Consider the following 26,918-nt stretch of genomic DNA (forward strand, 5'->3'; position numbering starts at 1 on the left):
CCTCAAGCCTTGTTTGTATACAGCAGATGGAAATAAAGGGTGTTGCCTAAAAAACTCCAAGGCAAATCATAGAATCTAGAATGGCTTGGGTTGAAAGGGCCCTTACAGATCATCTAGTTCCAGCCCCTAAAATGAAGTGGATAGGATCTTTCTTCTCCTCTTTCTTCAGCTGTTGAGGTAAGTCACTGCTATTTGCTAAGAGGCATTTGACTACTCAGACTGCTGTTGAAGTGAGGGTCAGAACAAGGACACTTGGAGCTGTTAGCTCCCAGTAGGCTTCTATACACATTTTTTAGTTCTTTGATTTCTTTAGTTCTAAATTTACAACTTGGCACAGTGCTTAGAGACAGCAGTTTGAGATCTACCACTCATCATTTATCTCCTGTATCTCAGAACAATCCATCACAGAGCCTGTGCAGGCTGTTGTTAGATTCAAGTAATGATATTTCTGAGTTCATAAAAGAGACGTCTTTAATCTGTGATTACCAACATTTGGCTGCAGACTGTCAGCTGGGTTTTCTCAGACTCATTAGCGAGGCCCAGCAATGGCACTGGCTGCCATCATATAGCACAATGGGAAAGGCTTTTAAGGCCTAATTTATATTTCACATAAGTGTCTTTCTTTCCTGAGCTTGCTGCTAATGGACCACCATTATGTGACTGGAAATGTCAATTTATTCTGTTTGGAGGAGCTGGGCTGTCTCCCTGTCAGTGCCTCAGGCCTGACTAGCATTTTGCTGAAATTCCCTTAGAGACAGCAGGATAGTTTTATTTTCACTAAGGGATAGGACTGTCCTGAGAGCCATCATAACAAAGTGCTCTTGTGTATACTTATTATCTGAAGCTTGCCACCTGGGGAACATTAACAAGGCTGCATTTGCAAACGTGTTTGTTTAAATAGAGGAGCGTGAAAATTCACAGGAGAATTCCACAGCTTCCCGATCGTCTGTAGCGCTTGTGCACGGCTGACGGAGCCTGTGGCTCCAGGCAGTTTGACTCACACGAGATGCTAAGGGAACTCAGAGCTAGGCTTGCAGTCAGCAGGAATTTCCACACCTCTCCCAGGCCAGGAGCCAGTGTCCCTGCACTCCCCATCCCTCAGGGCTCTCTTCTGGCAGAGAACGGGTCCGGGGCACCTGTGAAACGCTGTGGGACAGAGCTGCTGCAGCTGAGCGAGCGCTCGCTGGGACAGCAGGCTTCGGGAAGGCTCCTCACTGTCCCTGCCCTGCTCTGGTGCAAATGCCTCCATGTGCTGTGGCAGGAACACCAAACTAAGTTAGAAGGTTAGCAATCATTCTTTGGATACTTCAGCCTGTAATGGCTAGCACTGGGATTCTGCTTGGCAAAATGACTGCCTTTAGGTGGATGCTAAGGCTTTCGTCTATGTAACAAGGACCTAACCCTGTTACACCAAAACCTGTGATGCTTTTCACAGATGCTTTCAAACCTGGGATGCTTTTCATAGATTTCAAAGGAACACAGCAGCTACTTTGCATTCAGCATTTATTTTTATTCAAGCCAGGTAAAAGCTCATTAATTCTGGTTAAAAAAAGACTACTGGACTCCTATCTTTCTCCTTTACTATACCTCACCTCAGTGGTGCAGAATAAGGTAAAATAAATAGAGCTTGTTCACTTAAAATTAGGACAACATGGAGATTACAGTGTAGAACACTAAACAGGTATCTGTGACCTTTTGCATTTATTTATCAGGACATCCTTGGCTCTAGAGGGGCTAGGTTAGGAAAGCAGCTTGGTTATATTCAGTTTTCTACAGCAGTCAGTTCCTCACAAGATCAAGCTGTTCCTAAACTATGAAAATACCTGTGATGTGGATTTCACATGCCTCACTTGGATGTTTTTATTGTTTGTTTCTATTTATTCTGTCTTTCAAATATTTTTGTCTTGCATTTGCACATGTTAACTTCACAGTTTTGTTCAGTGGAGCTCCAATTCTGCAGGTCCTCTCCAAATCATAACTCACATTGTTCAAATGAGAATGGCTTCCTAAGGCAGATTTAATCAGTGTTTCTCTTGGGAACAAAACCAAATGAGCTTTTCTAAGGTTGGCAATTCAGTCCAATTATTTCGCAGATCTTTGTTCATTTAATTCCTCTGAAGTGGAACAATCAGAAGAAACAAGGAAGAGCTGTTTCGATGCAAACAGGAAATTATAATTTCTCAGTTTGAAGAAAATGAGATTTTGCAACACACTCCTTTATTTATTTATTTATTAAGCCTTATTCTTTTGTCGTGCATTCCAGCAGTGATTTACTGCAGAGCACAGCAGTCTTGAGAGAACTATCAGAATAATGTCAGTGCTGCTCAAAATGGAGCTGTGTAGACAAAGCCACATGTAGTGTAAATAAACTCAGTTCTATTGAGTGGGGACCTATATCAGTTGAGTTGGGACCTGGGACCTATATCAGTCTAGAGGAACTGAGAACTTGCAGTTTACTGCAGTGAAAGGATGCTTTTTTCACTCCTTGGATAACATCATTATATAGAATCATAAAATCTCCTGAGCTGGAAGGGACCCACCAGGATCACTGAAGTACAGCTGTCCTGGAACTTCAGATTTTCCTTTTCTTATTAATTTTCATTTCCAGTCACAAACTGTCATGCAAGCTTTGATTAATTGCAGATATTGTGGCACAAAATTAACCTTTAGTTTGCATATGAAACTGAAAAATACTTTGTTGAAATTAGACATGGTAAGTCATGGCTGTGTTTTAAAGACACTGTGTTTTATCTAAGACAACTCTAGGCCACTGAGATAAATCATCAGTAGTGCCCTGATGAACATAATAATTTTGATGGATGATATCCTGCAGCTGTCAGCAGGTTGGACCTACTTGTTGATGTTTCTCAGGGGACTGGCTTAATGGTTGTAGAAATGAAGCAAGAACTAAACTTGGAAAGAAAATTTCATTGAAATTATGAAAATGTTGGAAAGAAGCACTATTTGCTCCCTGAATAAGCATGTTTTAATTTATACCTAACAATGCTGAAAATGGAAAAGGAAAACAGATTTTTTTTCCTGTCATCTTCAATTCCTAGGCAACTGTTTTTGAGGTTCTGTGAAAATGTATTACAACTTTAACATAGTCTTTTCTCCAGAATTTGTTGCAGCAGTACCACTGAAAGCAATGACAGACTGTGATGCCATTCTGGATGTGGACATTCATTTTTGCTGATTCAGCCTGATCCGCTCACTATCCAGATCTGGGACCTTCTGGAAGTCTCCAAGGCTTTTTCCTCTGTTCCATTAACAGACTTCCTTCATGTAGCAACCAGAACACAAGGGCAAGATGTACAACCAGACCTCATCTGAGGAGGAAGCCAGGACCTGCAAGGGGCTCATATCTACATGTGACACCTGGGAAGTGCAACCAGTGCTTGAGCGTTTGGAGGGACAACAGCAGCCTGGCATTTGGTGCACACCTGGTTGATTAGCTGTGGTCCCAGTGCTTCCAGAATGCCTGGACTACTCCTGAGGGGCCAGCCCAGCAGGAAAGGACATGAGAAAGGATGCTCTTCAAATGCTTTCTGCCTTCTGCTTTTCTGCCTAGGGTTCTGATCCTCAAAAACCCTGTTTCTCTGAAGACTGGTGGGACAGCTGTAGGAGACTGACACCTCGAGTTTCTGTTGCGGTTTTAAGAGTATTGGCCACGGTACTCTTCTCTCTTCAGTCCTTTTTATGTGATGTGGTTCATCTTTCTTATGTAAAATCACCCAAGCACTTAGAATGCATTTCTCATGTCCTGTGGTGTTCAATCTAGCTCAATTGACATGCAGCAAAGTGCAGCAGCCTTTCAGTTAGGAATGACATGGCTTCTGCTGACATTTCCCAGCTGAAGAATCATTTTATGAATCATACACACTCTTTGTTTCCAGCTCTTCTGAACCCTGTGAAAAGCAGAATCAGAACAGGGCAGGTGGAGTTAGGCAGAGTGTGAAACCCTTGAGGGAGCTTCAGCACAGGAAAATGAGGGTCAGCACCCTCAAGGAGGTCAGAGAGCCAGGGCCAGCACGGTAAGAAGAAACCTATTCATCGGCACCGCGAGGAGAAGCGCCTCTCATGATGGAGAGGGTGTCGGCCCCAGAGGCAGTGCCGGGGGGGCTGTGGGGTGCCATCCCCCGGGGGGCCCCATCGGGCAGGACGCGCAGGGACGGCGGAGCCAGAGGCCCGGGAAATCCATTCCCCGACGGCTGCTGAGAGGGACGCGCTCCGAGCTGGCAGCGGCACGTCCCCACCCGCCTTCCTGAGCATCTCCGCTGCCTCCGGCCCCTCCGCCGGCGCAGATGAGGGAGCTGCGGGCGGTGTGTGCGAGGGGAGGGCGGAGAGGAGCCGGCTCTCCCTGCCGGCCCCGAGCTCTCCTCCCGAGCGCGGCCGGGACCGCCGCCGGGCCTCCCCGCTCGGCTCGGGCTCTCCCGGCCGGCGCGCAGCAGGAAGCGGCAGCCGGACCCTGCCGGGCCCAGGGGCGCTGGGGCCGCGGAGCCTGTCCCGGCGAGCAGCGCTGAGCGCCCGCCCGGGCACGGCGGCTGCGGCGGGCAGCGGGGAGTGTGGCCGCCCTCACGGCCCCACCGCTTCTGGCATCGCCGCCCTGCGATCCTCGCTCCGCCGGCGGCCCCGGGACGGCCCTGCCCTGCCCTTCCCTGCCCGCGGCGGGCTCCCAACTTTCCTCGGCGTGGCACGAAATGTGCCGGGGCGCCGCCGAGCCCCTTTGACGTCTTGATCCTCTCCGAGAACTTAACAGGATCGCAAAGCCCTTCGAGCGGCTTTTCCCGGTGAGCCGGGCTTAGGCGCTCGGGCTGCGGCCGTAATCCGCCCGCGCCGCGCTGAGGGGCGGCTCGGCGGGCCCTGCCCTGCCCCGCCGCCCCCGCCGGGCCGGCCGGGCTGCGCTGCCCGCGGGGAGAGCGCCCCGGGGCCCCGCATCCAGGCAGGCGGACTGACAGACGGACCGACAGACGGACGGAGCGCCAGAGTTCGGATGCTGCGGAGGAGAGCGTGGGCAGGTGAGTGTGAAGCAGGAGGCAGTAAGCCTCCCTTTATGTCGTGCCCGTGAGAGTGGCATCATGTCCTGCACTAGGCTTCAAGCCTTAGCTCAAAAGCTTGAAATGGCAACGTAAACTTGATTAATTTTAAGGAAAAGTGTTAATTTGATTAATTGATGCACTGATTGATGCTTTGATTAATTGAAGTGCTCTGTACTTAAAATTAAGTTGGATTCAGGGCACAAATTTGAACAGGAGTGGGGCTGAGGGGACTTATTCCACTCGTGTTGACTGATGCTTAATTTGACTAGCTTGATCCATGTCTCTTAACTTCTCCGCTGTCTGGTGTCTGTGGTGTAAGCATAAGGCTGTCAAACACTATATTAAAAAATGCTAGCAGATACTACAAGCAGTGAAAGGGAATAGTTTTCCAATGATTCCTGGTGCTTCCAGTAAATTGACCTTGGTTCTAGAAATATGACATCTTTTGCAAAAGTCCTGTACTGTAATCCAGGCCATGGTCTACCTAAGAATGTAGAAGATACAGTAATAACTATAATCGGCATCTTTCTCTAATGCAAGGTACCCTCATTTGCCAACAGGAGAAGTCTAAAGGAAAAGTGATGTGAACATTACTTTAGATCTCTGAGGAAATGATGTTAAATGTAAATGTTGGTACCTGTTGATCTACTTGTTGAAACTATATTTTGTTTTCCAGATCCATAGTTGCTGCATTCAAAGTAAATAGTTAAAGGATTGTTGTATTTAAAATCTGTAATTTTCATTTTTACAACTGAGTAAAACTACATCTGTAGTTTCAGATATTACAGATTGTGAAATAGCATAACTGTGCTTCAGTCAGCACGGTCTTTGGTTTTTTCCCTCTGGTATTTTTCATGTTGTTTTCTTTGAGTATGCATGCTAAAACCATCTGATTAGAACTATACATGTTGCAAATGAAAATGGGACTGTCAGGATGTTGAATCAGCAAGGGTAATCATGGTAAACAAGTAGTGAATGACTTGAGGGGAGAACTCATCACAGCTTTAAAAAATTATACATCATCCTTTCATATCAGAATGTCTCAGCTTTGCATTCTGTGTATCCCAGCCTTTGTCATCCAATTTGCACCCAAGCTCAGTCATTTCGGTTCAGCACGTTGTCCTGCAGCCTTCTCCAATGTTGCCATCTCTTTTCATTAGCATCTCTTAAATCCTCTCTGGTAGGATGCCTCGTTTAGGCTTGTGAAACGTGACGCGTCTTGCCTCTCGTGCTTCCCTTCCCCAGCCAAATGGGATGGCTCCGATGGTTTACATAAAGTGGGCAGGGAGTGAGTTTAAATGTGTAACATCCACAGGTGCGCAGGTGCACACGTGCAAACACACATATTTATTTTACAGGCACACATTCAGCAGTGTAAACCTGCTGTGTTCATGCTGTGTTCATGCCCCTGCTGTGTTCTCTTGTAAGAGTTACCTGGACAACTGTGCTGACAGGAGACATTGGCAGAACCCCTGAATTTTAGACAGTGGCTACAGAAGCCTTGCATTTGATGTATAGAAACATGGATACCTGAATCAAGTTAACCCATCCAGGCAACAGAAACAACATGATGTGACTTGCTTGTTCAGTCAGCTCTAATTTTTAATTTACTGTCTTTTAATTTATGGTATTAAATTCAATATCCTTAGCTAGTTTCTACTGAAAAGTTTCCAATCTAATAAAGAATTCATCTGCAGAAGATGGTCTGCAGAAAACTTCAGTAGATCTTAGAAAATTGAACTATATTGCTAATAGTTCATAGTTACAGAAGGGAAACTCAGTCCAAATAATTCAATTTATTTAAATTATTATTTTGGTACTACAAGGTGCTAGAGATTGAGCCATCAAATAGATGAAAGGTAATCATGTGCATTTCATTCTAAAATGAATATGTATCTTATACATACATGAATAATGCAGTGCTTTGTGAAGTGCATGTACATCTAAAGTACCTGTGAAAGGTAGAGCATTTGACTTCCTTGGTTGGTACTGAGGCTACTAGGCTATGCATATAAATTATGTGCATTCTCAGGAGATGTCAGTGCTCACAGACTGTAGAAAATGCAATATAATGTAGCAGAGAGTAATAAATTTTGAAAAGCGTGCTTTTAAAAGAGGTCCTAGAATTTAAGAATAGTTGATTTTAACTGTAATGAATTCGTGAGGGTAAGTTGGTACTGGCTCATTGTTCCTTGAACTCCTTGAGCTTGATCTAATAGCCTTCATACAAAGCTGATTTCCATATGGTTGTGCCAGAGTCCAGTCTGCAGTTGAATTTACAAACCTCCAAGTAATTGAAGAAAAGGTTGTGCCTTGTCTTCAAATCACCTTGTTATTCAAAAGTTCCAGTTTCCAGTCTTTGGTGTGCATTTGTTGCCATTACTGGTTGAATCCTTGGAGCTGTGGCCTCCTGTCACACGGTGCACACACAAGATGCATAATGCACAGCTGAGCTATAACTATTAGCAAGTGATGTAACAAGGATCATGTAGGTGGAGGTCAAATCCCAGAATAAATCCCAAAGACTTATCAGGGTTGAACCTGAGAGGCTGTGTGAGGATTTGGAACATGTCTTAACTAAAATGATGTAAGTGATCCTATGCAGTTTATCACTGCTTCCATAGCAATAAATAAAATGCTGAAAGCTTCAAGAGCAACAGTATTTTAACAACTACACAGACACATAGCATGCATTATAAAATCATATGTAAAGTCATCTTTTATTTTGTGATGGTGATGCATATTTCACCTCGAAAATCTCTTTTTTGAATTCTGCCATATTTTCTTCCTGTGGTCCTTTTAACAATTAAGCTTTAAGAATACTAAGTGGTGATATAAGTAGCTTGATCTATCATTATTACTTGATAAACAACTACATTTACTTTCTATCAGGTGTATTAATTCTTGGCCAGTTAACAATTTTGAATTAAGTTTGGTTGGGTTGACATATTCTGCCCCAAAAGGGAGCTGCTAGAGTAGCCCAAATGTGAACTCTCAGTGCTTTTGAGAGGGAGACTACAGTAATTCAAAGATCCTTCACAGATCTTTGACAGGCTGCCGAGCTCACTTTGATGGTTTAGCAGAGAGCCATCAACTTCCTAAATTTGTTATAACTTTTAATATTAAAGTGTGTGCCTGTGGGTTGTATTTTTTTCCTGCTGAGAAGTTGCAAAATAGTCTGAAACCCAGGCCACAAAGCTGATCAGAGGCCTTGATGTGTGCAATAGCAGTGGATGCTGAAAACAGATACTCCTGGTGCCATAGGTGTTCTCAGAGCACTGAAAACCCATGAGAAAGTTATTTGTATCCCATAATCTGCTGGTAAGGGGCTCTGGAAAAAGCAGGAAAACAGGTTTTGTCTTGCTTAATTTGAAGCAGACTTGACAGGTTTCTCATTTTTGAGGTGCAGCTGCTCAGCACAGTGTAATTTGCTGCAGACAGGTGAATTGACTTGAGAAAGAGGGGAGTTATGGCTGTGAATTGGGTGCTACTCCTTTTGGCCTGGACATGGAAGCCCAGTTACTCTCAGTATCCCAGTTTAGTTTCAGTCATTTCACATATGTAGCTTCCTTCTTAGTGCCTTATTCCTGCTTTTCTGTATTTCTACTTAAGGAAATCCAGTGGATGGCAGAGCTCCTACAATTTAGATACTACAGCCTTCGTAGCTCTAGTTCTGGGCCTTTAATGATGTAGTTCTAAAGAGATAAATGGAACCTGATTTTCAAAATTAGGAAATACTTACGTGAATCCGAAATTTTCATATGTTACTTGAACTCATATTTGTCAAACAACTATCTGTCTTGTTAAAAATACTTCTTTTATACCAGACAGTGCCTTTAAAATACTTTGACACAAAGCCTCACTTGCTATTGAATCCAAAAGGAAGATGAAAAAGTGTCTGACCATTTGTATTTCAAGTTGGGAGTGCTATCACTAATGTATGTAATTTGTCGCATTTTTAGTAGGATAATACATCTGTCTCATTTAGCTGTAGTTTCAATCTCAGTGATTCAGGCACTGAAAAGCAATATTTTTGAGTGTGGAATTACTAATCTCTTTTAGGTAAGTAATTTGTAAGCAAGAAATAAAAGACTAGGTGAGAAAGCATGTTAAAATTCTGCTTAACGCATTGTTAAAGATGCCAATCTTTCAAGAGCTAGGAGGGATTCAAGTTTTATTTTGCTGGGTGACTAGATTGAGGCTCAGAGGACTATGTGCCTGTCTGTCCATCTTTTTCTCCTGTTAAATCACTTTTGAGCTAAATACCTGTTCTAAGGGCCTAATGTGGATCTACCAGACTTACCAGCCTTTAGGTAATCAAGTTTTACCCCCAGTGTAATTTATTAGCTTTAAATATTCAGAGCAGGCAGTGTAGTTGCCAGGTAGGAGATATTGTTTATAAAAGGCATGTACCAGTGTGGGGTGGGTGCAGCACCCAGGGGCTGGCAGGGGCCGTGGGGCCCGATGTGAGCAGCAATCAGGGCTGCCTGTGCTGGACACAGGTGGCTCCAGCCAGCTCCAGGTGATCCCCTGTGGCCAAGATGATGGTGCTTTAGGGGCAAAGCCCTTAGGGAAAAGTAGGATGCCACCAAGGATGACACCAAGGTGTGGGGACTAAGGGGAAAAAAAAGGTGAAAACCATCTCTGAAGAAAGCAAGGTCAGAGAGGAAGGAGCAGAGATGGTGTTGTGGGCACTGGAGCAGGATTCCCCTGCAACCCTTGGAGAGGACCAGGATGGAGCAGACATCCTCTACGGAGGACCCTTGGGTTGAGCCAGGCATTTCCTGAAGCAGACTGCAGCCAGTGAAGAGGAGGCTGTGCAGGAACAGGTTCTCCTGACAAGAGCTGTGGTCCATGGAGGAGGCACACTGGAGCAGGTTTATCCTGCAGGATTGCAGCCTATGGAGTGGATCCACACTGGAGCAGTTTGTGGAGAACTGCAGCCTGCAGTAAGGACCCACACTGGATCAGGGGCACAGTGTGAGGAGGAAGGAGTGGCAAGCAGGAAACATTATGGACTGACTGCAGCCTCTCATTTCCCAGCCCCTGTGCTGCTGAGTAGGGTAGAGGAGCTGGAGGAGTTGGGAATGTAGGGGTAAAGTTGAATCTGGGGAAAAGTGAGTGGTAGAGTGTTTTGCCTTTGTTTCTCACCATCCAGCTCTATTTTAATTTGCACTAAACTGAGTTTTCCCCAGTTTGAGCCCATTTTGCCTGTGATGACAATTTTTTTTTCCAGTGTCCTTTTTCTTCCTGATGTTTCTCTTGACCCATGATAAGCTTTCTCATCTTCCTCCCACTGGGTTGCTGAGGAGAAGTGTAGTAGCAGCTGGGTGGGCATCTGGCAGCCAGCCAAGGCCAACTCACCACTCAACCATGTAACAATCATGGTTTTAAATATGAAGCTGAGCTCTACTCACTTCTTAAAACTGCCTTGTGAGAAACAGTGTTTAGTGGCAGTTTTAGGATTGCAGGTCCCACATGGTTGGAGCTGTCTCTCTCTGACCCTGCAGAAGGTGTTTGCAGAGCCTCATGACTCTTCACAACTTTCCTGCTGGCTGACTCGTATTAAACTGCTCCTTAGTTGGTTACTTGGCATATGTTGGATTCTGTGTTGAAATGCCAATCTCCTACCTTGACTATTAAAAACATTTATCACTAGGGTTCTTAGAGGCCTGGAAGGAACAAATATTTCTTCTTCATCAGATAGCTGGTAATTTTTCAGAACTTAATAGGCTTTATACAGTGGCAAAACATGTTGCTTCAGGAGGTCTCAGCACCTGCACTGTACCCAAATTAACTCACTGGTTATTTCTATCAGTCCTGTGTTCAGTCTCTCTCTGCCACAGCTGGGCACATGTACTACACTTTCATCCACCCTTCCTACTTCATTCCAAAAATGTATTTTATTGCTTAATTACAGTAGAGTTGTATTTCTGTGAATTTTTTCCTTTCCTTTCCTCCAGTATAGTGCAGAATAAGAGTTCAGACCGCACTGTATATTGAATGTGAATTTTGCAGCTGAAATGATTGTAAGGGATCTGAAATGAGCTGAAATTTTACTTACATATTTTTATTTTGTAACTTTTTAGTCTTTGCCTTTCTGGGATGAGCAGGCCCCATTTTCTTCCTCTCCCTTTTCCAAGTCTTTAAACATTCTTGCCATGCTGTTATTCTGCTTTACCTTTCTGTTTAAGAGAAGGACTTAAGGTGTTCCAGATAAGTCTGCACTGTTGTTTCATGGAGCAGTTTTAGTGTTTTTTGTGTCATTAATATGTTCCATGTGTACATTGTCAGTTGTTGTGTCAGCAAACCTGCCCAGCAGTGAGCATGCTGTTTCACTGAGCTGTAATACCTGTGTCATAAATTCATAAGTTGGTTTGGGTTGGAAGGGACCATAAGGACCATGTAGTTCCAACTCCCACTAGACCAGGCTGCTCAAAGCCCCATCCAACCTGGCCTTGAGCACTTGTAGGGATGTGGCATTCTCGGGGCAATATGGTCCAGTGTTTCAACACCATCATAGTGAAGAATTTCTTCCTAATATTTGAAATATCTGAAACTACCCTTTCATGTGCCCTTTCTGAGAGCATATGGTTCACTTGGAGCCATGTAGGGCAGTAATTTGCATGCTTTTCACCTGTATTCATGGGTTTCCATTTGCCTGTGTTGTACATCAGTTATCATCAGATTGAGAAATTGCTGTAGTTGATGTTGGCCACCCTGAGGTTCCCTGTACTCCTTTAGTTTCTCTTGCCTATACCATTTTTTGTATCTTATTGTACCATCTTAGTGTATCACCACTCCTTCTTTCCATCAGCATCATTAACAACAGGTTTTCCTATGGAGTCCTGAGGAATACTGTTATTAAACTTCTGCAGTGCTGAAGGTGACTATTTAGTTCTGTTCTTGTTTTCTGTCTTCTCGTTTTTTTTAGTCCAAAATAGTGTTTGGCTTCATATCCTATTACTTGTTTCTTCTTCTTTAGTGGCATAGTTTTTGAAAGTCTAGATAAGGTTTCTTGTATGGAGTGCTCCACTGGCACACTCAAGCCTTACAGGAGGTTTGGAATATCTAATTCCAGTATCTATTAAAAGTGTTTAATTCCAGATTAGTAATATCCAATTACAGCCATTTCCATTTAAAGAAATACTGTACTTGATATTTTTTAACCAGACTTTCAGGAACTGATGCACAAATGCATCTGGAAATCCATGTGCAACACCTACAGTGTTTGAAACATAGAGAGGCACTGTTCACTAATCTCTAGTTTCAGAAGCAATGTGTCTTCTCAGTGAGGGAATCCATGGTGTTGGTAGCAAATTATCTACGTCATCCCAAGATTTCAGAAGGGGTTTATTATCTCATGCTTTCATTGTTTTAACAGCTTTATTTTTTTTTAACAGAGTTGCTTACTTTGTTGGAGATTATAAACCAGGTTACCCTTGTTTTTAAGAACTGGTGTAGGTAGACATCAATCCGATTGTGAGTCACCAGAACTGATAAGTGTAACTTTTAAGTGTCAAAACTAGTCCAGAACTTAACTCAGTACTAAATTTGCTCTGAAATTACATCTTTAGAAAAAATGTTAATGCTTTGTTACTTATGCATAATCCTTCCCACTGTCAAGCTTTTAAAACTCTGAGTTATGTTTTTAACATAAATTATCTGCACTTTAGAAGTTAATTCTTCTGAGTGAGCATTCCAATCTGAGAGTGGGTTGAAAGAATTCAATTTTTTTATATCAGTGTGTAATAAAAATGCCCATTTTTTTCCCCAGTAAAACTTAAGTTAATCAGCATGAACAAGGCTCAGTTTAAGGTGAGACACAGACATTATCTGATTTACACTGAGGCAAAATTAATAATGGGGAATACTAATAAAAATTTTGAATACTAAGTGATCCCCAAAGTTGTTTCTAGGGCAATTTCATTATTTCTTCATTAAAAAAAACAAACAACAAACCACTTTAAAATATATTAAATAATTTTGAAAGTTGTATATAATTTTTTAATTGTCTGGGAATTGAGTGGAGAGTAAGTCAGCTATTTTTTTTTTTTAAGAAAGTGGGTGCATAATGTTCTGATAATGGATAGTGGGCTTTGTTTCAGGAATAATTCAGGTCACAGAGTTAGTTCCTGAAAGATCTGTATTTCATTTGGTGTTGAAGGTGGATCTTGTGTGGTCAGTGAGACACAGGATGACAGGTGAAAAATGGACACTACCTAGTGTGAGGGAGTTGATTGATCCTGTGAGAATTTAATTCTAGTCATATTTCAAACAAAAATAATTCCTGAATGGTGCTTCAAAACCTTTATTTTTTTTTTCTTTTTTTAAAAATTCAAAGCTTTCTCTGAAAGTCTTTCAGTTTTTCATTTGCAAGACACTTGTCTTGAGTCTTAAAACTCATTTTATAAGTGGTAGATGTGTTATGAATTTAGAAAGGCATTGAAGGTCAAATCTGGAAAGGAATTCAGATAAATCTTTTAAAACTTTTAGGAGATGAGCTGCTAAATATCTTAACAGACTGTTTTGAAGCATAGTAATAAAACCCCCTAGTGTGTGTTTAATGCAGAGTTTTAATAATATAGACTTATAGCATGGGTTATAATATAGAATTACAGCATTAAGATAAGGGGTAAATGTCATTAATTATCTGCTTGGTTAATACAGAGTTTTAGAATAAAGAGCTTAATCATAAAATAGATAAAATCAGCACTGGGGAATCAATATAAAGTGGAATGGATCGTCTTAGCACATGTATTACCTGGCTTTTTTTGGTTGACTTTCTCACTAACCTTCTTTTAATGAGATTTAAAATGCAATTTCACTATGGATAATAGGTATGACAGTGTAGGTAGTCCATAAAGCCTGGAGATGAAAAGAATATGGTGTCATGTAACCCTTTTTCTTTGGTCATGATGAGTCTTTATTAACACTTTCTTTCTGTCTGCTGCAAATAAATCATGAAGCACGTCATATGTGTGTGTAAATATCACTGACTGTTCTTCAGATGGTTGAAATTGCTTTTTGCTATTCCACTGTTTTCTTAAAGAACTCTTTTTAAGTACTGAGCACATTTCTTTTGTAGCCTTCATAATTTTTTTCCCATTTCAACTGTCATTTAGATGTTGATATGTAAAGCAAAATGGCAAAAATCAACACCCAGCACTCCTACCCTGGTATGCACAGCCTGGCTGTCAGAACTGCCGATGAAGATCTCGAAAGGATTGAAAATGGCTATATCAGGTAATATTTTCCTTTCATCACAGTCAAGAGGACAGATTGCTGCATGAATTATGGAACTCCTGTAGCTCTGGGAATGGGAGCTAGAATTGTGGGAATATTGTGTCGTGATATTGTTGGCCCAGTGCACTTATCAGACTTGACAACATCTATGCAAAGTACAGAAGAGACATACACAGGGAAGTTGTCATGGCTTGCAGTTTTGGAACCGGGAGCTGTATTGCCTTAGGAAAAAAGCCCATTTTCACATCAGTGGGAACTGCAGTAACTCATTTAAGAGAAACCTCTTTCTCAAGTCACCACACAGATAGCAGGGTCTGTGCATCCAAGAAAGTGTGTAGGATTTGGTGAAAGAAAAGATCCTTCCAGCACCATGCAGTCAAGCCTTGGGAAGGGTTTTTTTTTTCAAAAGCAAATTACCTAATCCTGTGATAGGGAAAATTTCTAGTGTATAAAGAATATCAGCATTTTTGTACTGGGCTTTCAGAGTGTGTTCTCACTGTGCAGAGGAAATGTAATAGTTTCTTTACATTCACCTTTCTTTAGTTTTGATAGTTTTAAAGTGGCAGTTTGAAACGTGCCACTGAGCTTGCACTTGCCTGTTTCACAGTACCAGTCGTTCCTCTAGACTGGGCAAAGCCTGCTGGGCCTGCAGAAAGATGCTTGATGGTCTGTAGCATCTGTAAAGGATGGAAAAAGGTTTTGCTTTTGGCTTGTTATGGCAAACCACCTCCTCTATGTGGACCTTGTCAGGCTATCTCTTGCTGTTCAAATGCACACCCAGACTGGAGCACCCAGATGGGCTGATAGGACTCCCTGCATTATGGTGATTTTTGGATGGCATGTCCCTAGCAGCTGCTAAGGATGCTCTGTTTGATTTGGTCCTTTTTTTCTTCTTGCCTTGCTTATATGATACCTTCTGTCACATAGATGTACCTCCAGTAGTGAAAATGGATCTGATTTGTTCTGCGCAGTAAGGCCTGCTTGTTATAGTTACACTACCCCATGGTCTCCTTAGGGAGATTTAAAAGAGCCCTGTCCCTTTCTCTCCATTATCAGTGATGTGTTAGAAAAAGTGAAAACACAGACTGAAATGAGCTTCTTCCTTCCCTTTTTTTTTTTAACATCCTATTTGTAGCGGATGTCAGTGATTGACAGCTCACAGAATAGAATTACTGGCAGGGATGTGAGAGTGGGGTTATAAAGTTTAAATGTAGAATTAAATCCCTGCGGTCATCTGCAGTTTCAGAGACAATGACTTTGACAGATAGAGGGACTGAAATATGAATTGCACTTTATCATCAAGGTGATGGTCTTGAAGAGACATTTTCTAAAGGAAAGTTTGATAATATCAGCATTAATTGCAGAACTTCATAGATAGGTAAGAAGATACAGTCTTGCTCTGTAAAAGATATCATATTTAAGATTTTTGGATTGTTGAAATGATTGCTGGTAAGTATATTCAATATCTTTATAATAGCATTCAAAAATATTGTTAATTTTTGTTTAAATTCAGATTTCTTTAGAATATGTCTGTACCAAAAGATAGAAACCATCCAGAATTTTAGCTCTTCTCTGTCTTGTATCAAAATATGTAACTATAGATATTGGGAAAAAACCCACATTTTCTAGAGTAACAGAATTTCTTCTTTGCCTTTACCTTCCTCCAGCTCCTGTTTGCTATAGTTCAACAAAGCAATTAAAAACATTACTTAGTTCTTATTAAAGTCAGTGGGTATTAAATTTCTGCTTAATGCTAAGGATGTGCTTAAGCACTTTTCTGATGTGAAATGAGGTGTTACCAAGAAAAAGCATTCATTGCAACAGTTAACAGAAAGCTTCTACTGATCTTTAAAATGCTGTGCTCATTTATGCTGCAGTGATTCATGTGCCCATATTCTTACTCTGTAGTGTGTTATAAAAAAAAATTAAGAAAAAAACCCCCAAAATAACAAATTAATCTCCATTTTTAAAACCCAGCCTCTGTATAGAAACAGCTCAAGTAGGAGGGGCAGCACATTAGCTCATAGGCACAGGTTGGCTATCTAAAGTTGAAAGCAGGATTCAGCTGTGCCCTATAGACATCTGGATTTCAGAGTCTGTATGTGAGTAGGTGCCTGCACTACAACAAGTGCCTGCATTCCTGCTGTCCTGAGTGAAGATGTAGTCAGTGCTGATGGTCAGCAGCACCCAGGGAACTGCTCAGCTTACCCTCAAATTCAGTAACTCTTCTGGCTCCTTTGGCTCTCTTGATCATGAGAAGTATTTAGTTACTTAAAATAGGTATCTAATGCTATTTGAGATACTACAGAGTATTTGAAGTGTTTAGCTGGCACTAGTGGATGTGAGGAGAGACCTGTGTGCTCTGGAGAAGTTAAAGTATTCTGAGGTGTTCCAAATTGTACCAGACTCCTCTTCTGAAGCAGCTGAATCAAACCTTGAGATGGCCCTTGGCTATAATGGGAACTAGGCACTGTCATTAACAATATTAGAATTTATTGCTAAGATCACACAAAGGTATATTACTCAGTAAACAGGAATAAAACTACTTAAAACCAGCCATAGTAGTGCAGTCTAAAACACTAAGTAGTCCAGTATCCTTTCTCCAGCAGGTCTGTAGGCAATTTTCCCAGGAAATAATAAAAAAGGTGGACAAATTCTACTATTTTCCCAGCATTCAGCTCATGAGTTCTTGGGCTGAATGTGATGAGCGTCTGTTCCATAGGTTTGTTCATTGTCCCTTAGAAGGATGTAAGCTTTAGCACCCACAGTATTCTCAGCACTGGCAACATAAACAAGATTATTTAATACTAAATGGTGTTCTGCTATTGGAAGAGAAGTAGAAAACAGTTAAAAAGTTGAGAATCCTGGGACTGTCAGGATCTATTTTAGCATTGCTCTTTGGGTTGAAATAATAATGTTTTAATTCTCTGTTTGTTAGTTTCTCAGCTGTGAGTGCACATAAAATTGAGCTGCTAATTATCCTCTTGTGGGCATTCAGAATGCTGCTGTCAGCTCTTATGAAGATACTGCAAGTATCTTTACAGTCAGTGTTTTCCTGGCGATACAGATTAACAGACCCGTGTGAGAGTTCTTGTTTGCATTACAAAGTGGGGGAAAAGCAATCCTTAATGGATGTAGCAAAGTCTTGTAAAAGTGAATACTAAAGACTGAAAAACACAGAGAAAAACAAGGAGTACTATAAAAAATCTGGAGTGAACCCTCATAAAGTCCAGGTTCCAGTGAAGTCAATTTCAAAACTCCATTACTGGAAGACACGGGGGTAAAGTTTAATCTGTATTTCTCAAATGCTAATTTTTTAAGTGACAATAAGTAGTCTTTAGCTTCTGAGCTTGCTGGAATGTATGGCAGAAACTCCACTGACTTTAGTTCATATTGGATGGCTCCAGAAGAATAGGAGCATGAGCTTAGCAATATGGTTTTCCAATATATGCTGTATTACTAAGGAGAGAACAATTTTCTGGACTGTTTCCTGATGCACTGGTAGGGACAACCAGATGGGGGAAAGTCTGGTGAAGGCTGCATGGAATTCCTTAAAAAAACAAACCTGTTTTTGCAGAAGCCATTCACTGCGTGAGGATGCATCCTCAGAACTGCAGGGAGTCATTTCTGTGGAGGGAGGACATGTACCTGAATCCCGGGCAAGCTCCTTCACTGGCAGGGGAGCAATGGCAAGGTAACATACTAATATAATTTCCAGTATTAAGCTCAATTTGCAGAAGGAGACTGGTCATAATTTGGAGGCAAAGAAAGAAGAGCCATCACTTTCCAAAGAAAATGGAGGGAGTCCAGCTGAAGAATATCTATAAGAAGTAACAGAAGTTGCATTGACCTTGATTCATCACTAACTTATTGCTAGTAAAAGTCTCAGCATCTGGGAGAGGCTGAATAAGCCCAAACAGATTTGTCAAATATAAAAAAAATAGATTATTTTTACGTAACTGTATCTGAAAATACATTGAATGCTGGGGAAATGCATGAAGTGAGGCCAGACTGTAAAATAAATGGGTCAGTGTTTGGTTCTGGCTGATAGCTGATGCAGTGTTTGTTTCCTATCAAATAAAACATAATGATTGTTTCCTTTTGGTAGATGGCTCTGGAAAGGGAGGAGACAGGGGGTCTTTGTGTTTTGAGTGCAAGAATTTCTCTCAGTTTCTAGAATCCAGTTGCGTTTATAACAGATTTGGAGCCCTAGTCAGCAAAATAGAAGCTGACTATTGTCTTAAGTTGTTTATATTACTGGAACTTGAATATAAACCTGAAGTGGAGCTTCAAAACCTTGTGTCTGCTTTGTGTCTGAGACTGCAGGGCTCTGCCTTCAGATACCATTGTTACATGCAATACAGACCACACTCACTTTGAGTGTATTTCAAAGAGCAAAGGAAAAAAATTGTAAAACTATGGTCATTTAAACAGCATTGTTCACACTTAATCATTTTGGATAGTGGAGAATAAACTTGTATTTCCTTGCTTGTTTTTCAGATAATGATACTACCAGGTGTAGATGACAAAGTCTGCAAGAAATTGAGTTTAGATGAAAAAAGATTATTGGTGTGTGTTTTGTGTAAACATAATGTACATGAATATATCAATTAATACTGACAGCTTCATTTTTAATATTTGTTTATAGTTTCCTTTACCCGTTTTTAGGATAGATTAAATTACATGTGTGTGTTGCTACAGTTATGTGTACTCTGAATATAAACAGAAATTTGTGATGTAAACACAAATGCCTAGCAATTTAAATATTACAGTAACATAACCTGAATCTTGAAGGGGAAGTCTCAGGGATCTAAGGCAACTGAGTCTGATGGACTTCACTGAGTATCTCACTTTGAGATGCAAAGGCCCCCACTCAGCAAGAACGTTCTGTTGCTCCTGCAGTGGTGATACAGTAGAATAGGAACTGATGTGTGAGGTATTTCCCTGATCCACTGCAGAAGGTAATATACAAAATTGTGGCAAGTGGCTGGTTTCACACAGTTACTCCATCAAGTTTAATTTCATGACAGGTGGAGGTGTGGAGAAAAAATGAGGGAGAAACCCTCCTGGGCTGGCGTTTGCGGGGTTGTTTTAAGCCACCTCATGTTTCTGTCTGGTTCAGTCAATTTTGTGTGTGTGTTCCATGCAGGCTGTCACGATTTGTCTTATCTGTAAGGTCATGGGCCACAAGGCACTCGCACCATGAAGACCAAAGGCCTGATTCTTTCTTGGAACGTATCAGAGGGCCAGAGCTCGTAGAGGTGTCCACCAGGCAAAGCAACATTCGCTCCTTCCTGGGTGCCCGTGAGCGGCCCAGGGGAGCAAACAGGTAAGAAGACGTGTTTATACTTGAAGTGAAGATGACTGGGGTTATCATGTTTTCTTGGTAATTAGGATGTAAGTTGTATTTTAAGTAGACAGTAAGGAGCTTAGCATGGGAGATGAACAGAGTATTTAATGCTGCCTAGGAATCTTCACATAGCTTAAGTATTGCACTTTCAACAGACTTTCCTCCTCAAATACGCCGTGACCAAGATCTTGAAGTAAAGGATTTTGATCACCCTGCTTCAGGCAGAATGATTTTTCAGAACTGGAATTTTATTATATGCAACTTGATGTTGCTAAATTGCTCTCTGCTGAGGAGAATGCAATTTCTATTTCAAGAATCTAGGATGTTTCTACTTTCGTGTTTTTGGGATCTTAATGTGCATTATCTGTAATTGTTAGGAACTCTAAAGAAGCAGTTGTGCAAAATGTGTCATGGCTTTGTTATATCTACTCAGAATTCCATCTGATAACATTACTGAAAGTTTCTGATGCAGAAATGACAAAATCATTTGGATGCTGACTTCACTTATTAGCACATATGCAGTCTTTGGTATGGAAGGCAGGTTCAGTCTTAATTTTTTTCCAATAAAACGAAAGAGAAACCTTTATGTGTTTACAGTTCTTTGAATTGATGAATTATTATTACTTTTTAAATGCATGGTGTTTTAAATTTAACTCCAGCTGAAATGGGAAAATGAAGTCCCAAGAAAAAAGCTGACTTTCTGTTTGGCATTAGGCATTTGGCTTTGAAACACAGATTCCTGAATTTTTTTCTTTTTTCGTAATTAAAGATTGGTAGATAAGCAAGTAATTAGTTTCAAAAATCTCAGCAAGCAATTCAGATTGAAGCAAAAACCTTGGAAGTTCTGTGCATTATACAGGTTACTTTGATTTGTTGTAGTCCAGCACAGCCTTATTGTCTTCACTTGATCTGCTTCTTCAAAATTCATCTCAAGAGCACATTTTATTGAATTTGCCAGACTGTTGTCTGATTTCTCAGATGTCTGGATCAGTAGCAACTGCAGATAGGAAGTAATTAGAGATGACAACATTGATCATGTGCCAGCAAACCTCTGTATAAGGCTATTTGAAGTGAATTTGAGAGCACCTATCCTTGCCTTCTCAGTCTTATGCTATTGCTGGTTGACAGTAACTCTCAGTTGTATCGTGAAGGCTTAATTCTGCAGCAGTCATAGGTATGCTCATTACTTATCCACAAGGCTTGACACTGCATCTGTGAAGAGGACTTGAAAGGATTGAAGAAAGCTTAAAATAGTAGCCCAATGAGTACAGGGCTAAAAATAGTGACATGCATCTTGCCATGCACTAATACGCCTAAGAGCAGGCTTCAGACATCAGATGTGGTCACAAATGTGTATGCCAGGCACATGACAGAAAGGAACTGGTGCCTTGAAGCAGTTATGCAAAGCGGCTTATCACAACAGTCAAAATTGACCTTGCTAATCTTATCAGTGCATATGTGAGAAGCTCGTGAGTCAGTCTGTCATGTCTGTAAACACGTGCGTGAAATACCAGCAGCCTTTACACTCTTTAATGTGTTTTATTTAACTTGCTTGCAGTCACTGGCCCTTGGCCAGGTTCAATGTCAACTTTAGCAACAACACCAATGAAGAGTAAGTACTGTTAACTTCCAAAGACCTTTCAACTACCAGCACCTTCTCTTCTTCCCTATCCAGCCTGTAGTAACATTTGTAGTATAAACTCCTTAGTTCTTCCTAAGCCTTTCCTAAGAGTATAGTTTTATTATAGAGAAAGGTATAGTTTTCTTAGTATGAAAAGCATCCTTTGTGCTGCTCCCTGTGAACTTTTTTGTCTGAAGTTACCCCGTCCTCTCAAGGAGTGAATTTGACTAAGCATTTAGTCCCTACCTTCTGTAGTTCAGCTGGCTGGTTTTACTGCATTACCAATTGATGCATTCATCAAAAGTTTTAAAATTAGATTCATGTATTAATTTTCTAATAGTGGTTTTCCTCTTTTAACATGCTGGTCCCTTTTTGCAAATTAAGTGCCCCAAAAATTTCAGGTTGTCAAATAAGAAGTGGATACTGATGAGGGCACCAAACTCCATTTATATGTCCATCTTTTAAAAGTGTGTCTTTCAGTTCAGCAGGTACAGTTGTTTTAGAGAGGGACAGGAACCATAAGGCTGGTATTGCCACAGAATGTCTGACGGAAGCTTTTCTTTTGAGTCTATTTCATATAATTGAAAAGCTATTTCACAGTGTTACACCAAAGAGAAATTAATTAAACAATGTCAAGAGCTCTTGTAATTTAAAATCACCCAACATCAATGTTTGTTGCTTGTCTTAGACCACAGTAATCTGAAGGCATATCTGCTCTTTAGTATTCAGCAGCAGATCTGTTCTCATGCATAATGATAGTAGGTTTTTTTATTGCTTTTCAGGAAAAAAAAAAAAAAAGTAATCGGTACATCTTCTGATTGTGTAAGAAATACTTCTAGAAAACTCTTGGGGATTTATCATCCAAATAATTCTATCGTAGGCAAGTTTAAATGATACATTTTAAATGATGCTGCAAAACCTTTGTGTACATAGCTGAACAAGAGATCTTTCTGCTCCTAAAGCAACTTTCTGGTTTGCATAACTTATTCAAAAGGAAAATCTGTGTGCAGTGAACATTGACAGAAATATGCAGACTTTTATTTAGACTGATATAAAAGAAGTGCTAAAAGCTTGGAGCCGAGCCTGCTAGATTGAGCCCAAAGGACTGGTTAGGACAGAAATACGTCTGCCTTACTCTGTTTCTGACAATGACTCATGTACCTTGGGCAAAACTTTCATCCTTTCAGTGTGTCATTATTTTTAAATGAAGACAAGACCTGTCTGTCTACCTGCCCAATAGTTTGAAACATACTTGATTTGCAAAGTACTTGACAGGAGAGAAATGCAAATATTTGAGTCATTCAAAGACTATGACAGTGTTTTTATAAGGGCTGATGAAGTAGATTTCTAAGTCTAAAGCTGCATACAGCTTAGAAGCAGCATGGATGCTGCTGTGTTGGGGTCAAAGAGGACAGACACAAACTGTTTTATTAGTTTCTGGATTCCAGTTCACTCAGTGTAAAGAAAAAGAAATGTGGATGTCTCATAATGTTAAAGACCTAAGTGTGCCATGTCTTGGGGAACTGTACATGATGCTTTCAAGTCTTTGATTATGTCCAGCCTTTTCCTCTGAGTGACTTCCATTGCTAGACTGCAAGTGGACGGGCGTATGATAACTTGGGAGTTTCCACAATAGAAAGATGAACAGAGGCAGCATAAATGGAAGAAACTCACTTGGTAAAGGTACCTGTAGTTGACAGATGAGTTTGTAGGAGATCTCAAGCCAGAGAAAAATGAGTATCGGCATTAGATGGTATGTGAAATGAAGCTGTTTCACTTTTTCTAAAAAAACCCACAAACATAGGAGGGAGTTGAAATTGTCAGAATATTCCCTCCAAAGTTTACCACTACTGAGACTTTTTGACTGATTCTCGATCTCAGCCTACTTTTCCCTGCATAACAAGATCCACAAATGTACAGTGGCCCTTCCCTTTGAAAATTCTGCTTAGTCGTAACTCTTCCTTTCTGGTAAGAATGGCAGACATTTGAAGTATTGAAGAAGCTACATTAATGCTAACAACAGCAACTGTGCCCTTAGCATTTGCCTTGAGATCAGACACTATGCATGGTAATCTGCAGTGAAATCCTGACATGTTTTTTAAACAGGGGGCAGATTGGAAAATGAAGTGGTAAAAGTTCTAGACAGTCAATCCAGAGAAATAAATTCTTGAGAAGCCGTTCCCACTACTGTGTAGGAATCAGTCTTAATACATGAAAACTCCTTCTTTGATTTGAGATGCAAGTGAAAATAGAAGATCAGTCAAGCCAAAGGTTCTTTTCTCCTCCAGTTCTGCTCCCTTGTACTGTGTAATTTTGAAGGTTTCAGTGGTGGTGGTCAGCTTGGTAGGTATTTCACTGGATAGTGAAATTTCACTGGCAGAGTGTGGGATCTCAACGTTTTTTAGCAAACAAGTCTTGGCTTTTCCAAAGTACACTGTGGTGGTGCATCACTGTGGAAATGTCTAAGAAGTGGAACAGGTGCTCATTGCTGATTGGTGAAAGCTGCTACTATCTTAAAATTGGTGGCTTTCATCTCCTTTGGAGCACTTCTTTCTCCCTGTAGCAAGCACATTCCTAGCCGTGACTCCCATTCACAGCACAGACCTTTCTGGCCTGAGCAATATGAGCAAGTGTGCATGGAAAGCACAAGTCCTGTAAGCAGCATTATTACATATTCTGTCCTTGCTGTGGGATGTTGCTGTCATTAAATTCATTTGTCCTTTCTTGACACCAGTGAAAAGGGAGACTCAGACCCAGTCTTGGCAGTTCAGAGGAGAAAACAAAGCTCTTATGGGAGCAGGAATCCATAGCTTTCATTCAAACCAGACATTATGTGTGGGGAGTTGTTATCCACATACACTGTAGTGTCAGGAACACTCTTAGGCTTTTTTTCTATCACTTTATTCTTAAAGGACTAGGCATTTCAAGTAAAAATAAGATCTCAGATGTTGGATTTTCTTCTTGTGCAACTGAGCACCTTTCTTCACATCACATTACATGATTCTTGACCAAGGCATGTAGCAAGTCTGTCTTTACGAGTAAGTATTGTCAGTCTTGAGACTTAATGTTAACTTCCTGTAGGTCTGAAAAACATTTGCAGGCCTGTCTGCATAAGTTAACATATTTCAGGACTCTTCAGACAAACCTAAGAATAGGGTAATTCAGATCCAGAGGCAATTAATTAATTAAAATTTTGCTGGTTTTAAGAAACCATGAGAGGAGATTTATCCTCATTTTTTATAATTACTATGAAAGCCTCAGACATTCACATTGAGGTTTTGGCTGTACAAGGAACGTTGACAGTTTGTTAACCCATTTCACATTCTGTCATCATTTGATAGGTTTCTTTTAAATGTCTGGGCTCTTGAGAGTCAATCAAACTGAAAGCATTTATTTAAAATCAGCCTGGTATACTGATGTCTATAAAGGTCAAGAAGGTGTGGGTGACTAATGCAGAGAATCAGCCAGCTGGTTACCTGATGTGATAGTGGTGGTGTCAGGGTGAGAGAGAGGTCTCAGCTTGTAAACTCCTTTTTCCTGTTGGATCCCTGTCCTACTCTGGCCAGAGTCTAGTCTTGTTTCCCAAACCTCCACCCTCTCCCTGAACTGCTCGGTATTGGTAACACTGCTAAGCCTTGCATTATGTTGTACAGCAAAAAGGAAGAAAAGAAAGAGGTTAAAGAGGAAAAGAAAGAGGAAAAGAAAGAGGAAAAGAAAGAGGAAAAGAAAGATGACAAAAAAGATGACAAAAAAGATGATAAAAAAAAAGAAGAGTAAGTATAAAGAATGAATGTGTGATTGTAACACGTCTCCTACATTACAAAACATGGTATAACATTTAATTGTAACACTTATAATTGTTCTGTAGACTGTAGATTCTTAGCCTGTCAAATTTTTTTGTCAAAACCTTCCTTTTGGGAAGGTTTCATCTGCTCAGCAAAGTTGTTGTATCTTGAAAACCTGTGTTTAGATCTTTCAGAAACAGCTTCCTATGTCAGTAAAAGGGAGTTGAGCTACCTCTGGTCACTTTGAGTTGAAGATTGCTTTTTAATTATGACAACACTTCAGGACAGCAGCCTGCTTTGCAGAGCTGCACAGACTTTTCATTGTTCTAGAATTTCCATAACGATTCAGAGCAGATAAACCAAAAGTCTGGTTCATCTTACCATGTAGAAATATCTTACATGTAGAAAATTAAAGGTTTGCTAGTAAGTTTAGTTATTTCACTGACCGGTGTATTTAATTACTTAGTTCGGTGTAGTTCATTGCTAGTGATCACTAAAATTTGCTTCTGTTGGTTAGAGGATGGTGTATATCTGTAACAAAATGAGGTAATTTGAATGCTTTTGGCAGAAATCGATCCTGTTCTTGCTTTTTTCCCATAAAACTAACCCAAATACAGGACAATTTAGTATTATCAGTGATAAAAAGTAACAGTGATGGCAGATTAAAAGAGAATGCATTTGAGTGGCCTTCACAGTTAAGGAGTATGTTAGAGTAATACACTGTAGGTTTATATATATGTATATAGTGGCACCTGCTATATAGATGTGAGGGCATTCCAAATGGAATCTGATTGATCTCAGGATCTTTATTAATCAAACATTTTAATTGTTTTTTTCCAATTAGAAAACCTTTGTTCAAAGCACTTTCTTTTGGCTTTAATTACTATGTAGTGAAAGCCTGAGCTTTACAGTAGCCAAGAGTGTTTTAAAACATTTTGTCAAAGAAAATTAATGTTTTAATGTCTACAAGGCAGTAAGTATACTCTGACATATAATGACCATATTTCATGGTCACCAGTTTTGAGGTGGTGACCAGTTTTCTAGAAGAAATGGTTTAAAACCAGTAGTGAAGATGGTAAATACTTTTTAGATTAAAGCTGCTTCCTTTACTCACATTGCCTGGACATTCAGCTGACAGCAATGTTAATGCCAGAAAAAGACACAGATTTGAAATAAGTTATAATTGCATTTTAATATATTTGCATTCTTGGAGATTAGGAAAAGTCCCACAAATATATATTCAAGCATTGCCTGATCACATATTCTGCATACTGTTACACAGTCCACAGATCACACTTCTACTGTTGAAGTAATTTTGCAGCTGGGGATCTCAAATCCACTAATGTATATTTCCTCTGATTGCATGCCTAATTGCTCTCTATTCCATATCAATCTTTCTCATGCTGGAGGTGGGCACTTCTGGGCATACCCTGTGCCATGAGCCGTGCTGTTCTTTAAATCTTTACCTTCCAGGCCTGTATGCTTCCTTTAGCATTGCTTCCTTGTTGTGAGGCCTAAGGAGCCAGGGCTGTGAATGGGTGAAATTTGCCTTTACATATGAAGACATGTTTCAGCTCTAGTCACACACCCTGTATGTGCATATGCACACAGAGATTCTTACTTGTACAGACGTGTATTTGAATATGTATTTTACTTGATAAAATGCATGTTTATACAGTCATTTCCATAATAGATTTGCTAAAAACCAATAATTAGCCTGCAAAGGAAGGTTCCTTCTCTAGCAATGAAATGTAACCTTCTAACCAGAGTGATAATAAAAAACATTTAACAATTTAAGTGTTTTTTCAGTGTGAGGCTTAATATAGAAGAATATCTCCCAGGCTATGGGTTTCAGTCTGGGGGATATGAATGTCTAT

At 40.5% G+C, this 26,918-nt stretch overlaps 1 protein-coding gene across 3 annotated transcripts in view; it reads left to right on the plus strand.

Moving 5' to 3' along the window:
• The first annotated feature begins 4,218 nt into the window (after window positions 1-4,218).
• CNGA3 (cyclic nucleotide gated channel subunit alpha 3) overlaps window positions 4,219-26,918 on the plus strand; it is a 31,193-nt gene continuing 8,493 nt past the window's right edge. Inside the window, exons 1-5 of one of the 3 annotated variants that reach the window (XM_086880614.1) lie at window positions 4,871-5,018; window positions 14,165-14,285; window positions 17,863-17,979; window positions 19,435-19,614; window positions 24,910-25,029. In XM_086880614.1, the coding sequence (XP_086736740.1) occupies window positions 14,185-14,285; window positions 17,863-17,979; window positions 19,435-19,614; window positions 24,910-25,029 (518 nt within the window). In that variant the 5' untranslated portion in view covers window positions 4,871-5,018; window positions 14,165-14,184. Of the gene's footprint in view, window positions 5,019-12,494; window positions 12,522-14,164; window positions 14,286-17,862; window positions 17,980-19,434; window positions 19,615-24,909; window positions 25,030-26,918 lie in introns of those variants that run through there. The other 2 variants (XM_086880615.1, XM_023948772.2) reach the window with 2 other exon arrangements.

This window comes from Cyanistes caeruleus, chromosome 3, assembly GCF_971803275.1.
Source record: "Cyanistes caeruleus chromosome 3, bCyaCae1.hap1.1, whole genome shotgun sequence".
NCBI lineage: Eukaryota > Metazoa > Chordata > Aves > Passeriformes > Paridae > Cyanistes > Cyanistes caeruleus.